This window comes from Sprattus sprattus (genome assembly GCF_963457725.1).
Source record: "Sprattus sprattus genome assembly, chromosome: 2".
Classification (NCBI taxonomy): Eukaryota; Metazoa; Chordata; class Actinopteri; order Clupeiformes; family Clupeidae; genus Sprattus; species Sprattus sprattus.
In genome coordinates, this window is record NC_137921.1 from 68014411 (window position 1) to 68019410 (window position 5000).

The 5000-nt window shown below is 44.1% G+C and overlaps 1 protein-coding gene across 4 annotated transcripts in view; it reads left to right on the forward strand.

Moving 5' to 3' along the window:
• syne2a (spectrin repeat containing, nuclear envelope 2a) overlaps positions 1-5000 on the forward strand; it is a 130582-nt gene that overhangs the window by 19520 nt on the left and 106062 nt on the right. For all 4 annotated transcript variants that reach the window (XM_080833249.1, XM_080833250.1, XM_080833251.1 and 1 more), the window contains 5 exons: positions 345-446; positions 1789-1992; positions 3093-3286; positions 4013-4120; positions 4548-5000. The exon at positions 4548-5000 is cut by the window's right edge and continues 205 nt beyond it. In XM_080833249.1, coding sequence (XP_080689375.1) covers positions 345-446; positions 1789-1992; positions 3093-3286; positions 4013-4120; positions 4548-5000 — 1061 coding nt within the window. The remainder of the gene's footprint in view (positions 1-344; positions 447-1788; positions 1993-3092; positions 3287-4012; positions 4121-4547) is intronic.

Genomic DNA, 5000 nt, shown 5'->3' on the forward strand with positions numbered 1-5000 from the left:
TACTATGCCATACTATCTATAGCATATTCCACTATACTATACTATACTGTACTATACTTTACTCTGCCATACTATCTATAGCATATTCCACTATACTATGCTATACTGTACTATACTTTACTCTGCCATACTATCTATAGCATATTCCACTATACTATACTATACTGTACTATACTTTACTCTGCCATACTATCTATAGCATATTCCACTATACTATACTATACTGTACTATACTTTACTCTGCCATACTATCTATAGCATATTCCACTATACTATACTATACTGTACTATACTTTACTCTGCCATACTATCTATAGCATATTGAATTCCATGTGTGTGTTTAGGAGGAGATTAAGGCTCAGGAGGAGAGTGTGGAGCACTTCCACCGACGCTCCTGTGAGATCCAGGACCTCCTCCTGAGCAAGGAGCCTCCACTGGAGCTGCAGGTGAGATCACACACACACACACACACACACACACACACCCACACACACCCACACACACACACACACACACACACACACACACACACACACACACACACACACACACACACACACAGAGACACACACACACACACACACAGAGACACACACACACACACACACACACACACACACACACACACACACACACACACACACACACACATGCCGGGGCCTGGCCAGACATGTCGGCACTGTCCGGGCTTGTCGTGTTGTGCCTGGCGTCCTGTGGTTCTATGTCTGGTCGTGTCGTGTCGTGTCTGGTCGTGTCGTGTTCTGTCTGGGCTTGTCCCGTTATGCCTGGGCATGTTTGATTGTGCATTAGCCGCAGGGTGTATTATTGTTGTCTGGTGGGGACTTTTAATGAGCCAAGAGCAGGATAAAGTTGTGCATTCAGAACTATTTTATGTTCTAAAGCCTGATAAACAATAAAGAGAACAAACTATGATCATGCATATTTACTAACTACAGTCATAACACTATATCTAAATATATGTGTAGAAAAAAAATGGAGGAACAGTGTTAAGTCTACCCAGATACTTGATATTGACATAGAACTCACGGTTCGTTCACCACCCATGTTGTCTGTAGAGACCTGAGATCCGTTGTAGTATCTTGAAAGCCTGTTAAGGACCTGATTCAGACATGGTTCCTGAAGTTCCCTACAGGTGTCACACACACACACACACACACACACACACACACACACACACACACACATAAGGACCTGATTCAGACATGGTTCCTGAAGTTCTGTACCATCTTAGAGTAGTACCTCACCAAGTGTTTGACTTTGACCTTAGTACCGCAGTTTTTTTCTATCCATGTTACCGTTCAGGCCTGAAATGAATGATGTCTACAGGGCCTGTGAGGGGCTTGATTTAGAGCAGGGGTTCTCAAACGTTTCACCGTGAGTACCACCTCAGAAAAAATGTGGCTTTCCAAGTACCACCATTGTAAGTATCATTGACTTTCGGTAGCATGACCCGGATAGGTCAGGAGAATAAGCATGGCTCAGATCAAAAACAAACTTAAATTATAGGGATCTAGTTGTTTTAATGATTTTTAAATATATTTAATGATTAATATCCTAGTCATAAAAAATGGGAAAACTGCCTGAATACCACCAAGATGGAGCCGCGTACCACTAGTGGTACACGTACCACGGTTTGAGAACCACTGGTTTAGAGTGTCACAGTCTGGCATGAGTCACCCTGATTTAGACATGTGGGTCCTCCAGTTCTGTCCCAGCCATGCTACCCTGATGCTGTCCTGAGAGCCCTTGGTTCCCCCCCTGCTGTAGGTGATGGAGAGCCAGCTTAGAAAGAGGATGCAGCAGGTGAAGGAGCTCTTCTGCGAGAACACAGACGTCTTCAAGGAGCTGATGGCCGCCAAGGGCCAGGTCAGTGCCAAGATGGCCGCCTGCAAGTTGGCTCTGCAGAGCATTCACGATACACTGAGGAGTCTGGGAACCACAGAGGGACCGCCTCTCCTCAAGAAAATACAGGTGGGTGTATTCCATATGTAGTGTTAATGTAGTATTTCATTAGATACAGGTGGGTATATTCCATACGTAGGGTTAATGTAGTATCTCATTAGATACAGGTGGGTATATTCCATACGTAGGGTTAATGTAGTATATCATTACCGTCAATAGTCCCTCCTCAAGAAAATACAGACGGCTAGAGTGCGGTAGAAACAGGAAATATATTGGGAAAATACAGTGATTTATTTTCATCCCATAAGGAGGATACCAATCCCAACAAAGAATCCCAATACTGTGATCTAATCTATACCCTTTTTGGGACACACTTCATCATATCTGTGTTAAACATGTTGAAGCTTACAGTGCTCCTCATGTGAAAGAATAAAATTACCCATAGAGAGTTCCCATTATTTGATAATACAATTATCCTAAGTGAGTTCTCAGTATGAGGAATACAATTATCCTTAGTGAGTTCTTAGTATTTGTGAATACAATTATCCTTAGGGAGTTGACATTATTTGAGAATAAAATTATCCTAAGTGAGTCCTCAGTATTTGAGAATAGAATTACCCATAATGAGTTAATTATCCATAAGTGTTTGCATCTTAACCGGTAGACCAGGATGCTATAACAATAAAGATCATGGGTTCCAAAACCCAGATAACTTATATCTGCTCTCTCTTTGGATGAAAACATCTGCTAAGTTCATCAAATGTAAAAGTGTGAATGTTCCTAATGTCTGCTCAGTTAATATAATTTCAAAAGTTCCTGGCATCAGTTAAATTAATAAAATGTCACAGCTCACATCATCTGCTAAATGAATCAACTGTAAACTGTATTGTAAATTGTAATTTCTTCAAGATAGCTTATGGACTGACTGACTGACTTTTATTTTTCTTATTTTTTATTTATTTCTTTGAGATGATTGTCATTGTAATGAGATGATTGTTTGTGAAGTGACCTTGGGTGTCATGAAAGGCGCTTTAAATAAAATGTATTATTATTATTATTATTATTTATTAAACATACCTGCCCTCTGTTGTGGAGTGACGTGATGCTGTGTGTGTGTGTGTGTGTGTGTGTGTGTGTGTGTGTGTGTGTGTGTGTGTGCCTCTCCTCAGGAGCTCGCAGGTGAGCTGGACGCCCAGGCTCGGCAGGTGGACCGCCTGCAGCAGGAGCTGGGCCTCATGGCCAGCGTGACCAGCTCACACACTCTGCAGACGCTGGCCGCCGACGGCATGTGTCTGCAGGAGAGCGTCTGCGCAGCCAGGGAGCTGCTCAAACACAGGAGGGTTCAGGTGGAGGTGACTCCGAGGTAGGTATCTCTCAAGAGCTAGTGTCTATCCAAGTGACTGAAGGTGGACCTGAATGTGTTCTCATACAGTATATGTTCTCATGTAATAATAATAATGATTTATTTTATTTTTAACGCACTTTTCATTCACAGGAATCTCAGAGTGCCTACATATTATAAACTAACTATAATAATACAATACAATTCAAAAGCATAACAAAAGCATAACAGAAGAGATTTAACACAAGGCCAGAAATGCCTTCCTGAATAAAAATGTTTTAAGTCCAGCTTTATGTTATGTGTCCACATATTGCTTGTTATGTTATGTGTCCACATATTGCTTGTTGATAGACAACCAATCCATCAATCAGTTGATTTAAATGGTGTCTATGTGGAGACTACTGTGGAAAGAAAGGGACATGACAACATGTACTGGACAGATAATCATCCATGTGTGATACTGTACTGCTAACAAACACATACTCTAGTCAACGCAAAACACACAACTTCAGACATGTAGCAGTGCGCACACACACACACACACACACACACACACACACACACACACACACACACACACACACACACACACACACACACACACACACACACTCACACACAAACACAAACACAAATACAAACACAAACACAAACACAAACACACACATACGTACCTGGCTGTCTCTCTGACTGAGTGTGTGTGTGTGTGTGTGTGTGTGTGTGTGTGTGCTGGTTCCTTCGTCCCAGGCTGCAGGAGGAGCACAGGGAGTTGCAGGAGTGGCTGAAGGCTACAGAGTGTTGGGCGGAGTCTGATGGTGGACTGGCTGGGGTTCAGGTGGAGATGAGTAGACAGAGGTGAGTGCTACTGCTGCTGCTGTCACGGTTAGGCCCGGGGTTAGCATAGTGGAGTTAGCTTTAGCATAGTGGAGTTAGCTTTAGCATAGTGGAGTTAGCAGTGAATGAGGTTCTTGTAGCTCCTGCTCTTCAGTGTCCCTGTAGTTTTGATTTGATTTGATTTGATTTGTTTATTTGATGAAGAGGGACAGTGTGCATTAATAAACATTAACATGTAAATGCACCCAATTGTAGTTTAATTTAAAGTTTAATGGCTAAAGCGAGGTGCTAAATACAAATACTACTGACACTGTCAACATTCAATATCGTCTGCAAAAGCAGAAATAACAAATAAGGAGATGGGTTATTCACTTATGCAATCGTTAGTATTCGAAGGGAATGGAGCGTTTTAAAACACACGTATGGTGGGTGCCCTTTCTGTGTGCAGCGCTCGTGTGGAGGCCTTCCGTGCTCTCGTAGCCTCGGTGCAGGGAGAGGGCTTGGACAACGGCAGCCTCCTGGAAGACTGCCGGAAGCTTCTGGAGCGCCACGACCGTCTCCAGACTCGGCTTCAGAGCTCTCCGCAGGCACAGGAGCCGCTCCCCAGGGAGAAGCGAGACCTCCAGACCCCAACAGAGGAGACGCAGACACAGGAGACACAGGCACAGGAGTTGCTCCCTGTGGAGGAGCGAGACCTCCAGACCCCAGCAGAGGAGACGCAGACACAGGAGACACAGGCACAGGAGTTGCTCCCTGTGGAGGAGCGAGACCTCCAGACCCCAGCAGAGGAGACGCAGACACAGGAGTTGCTCCCTGGGGAGAAGCGAGACCTCCAGACCCGGACAGAGGAGACGCAGGCACAGGAGACGCAGGCAGAGGAGACGCAGACACAGGAGTTGCT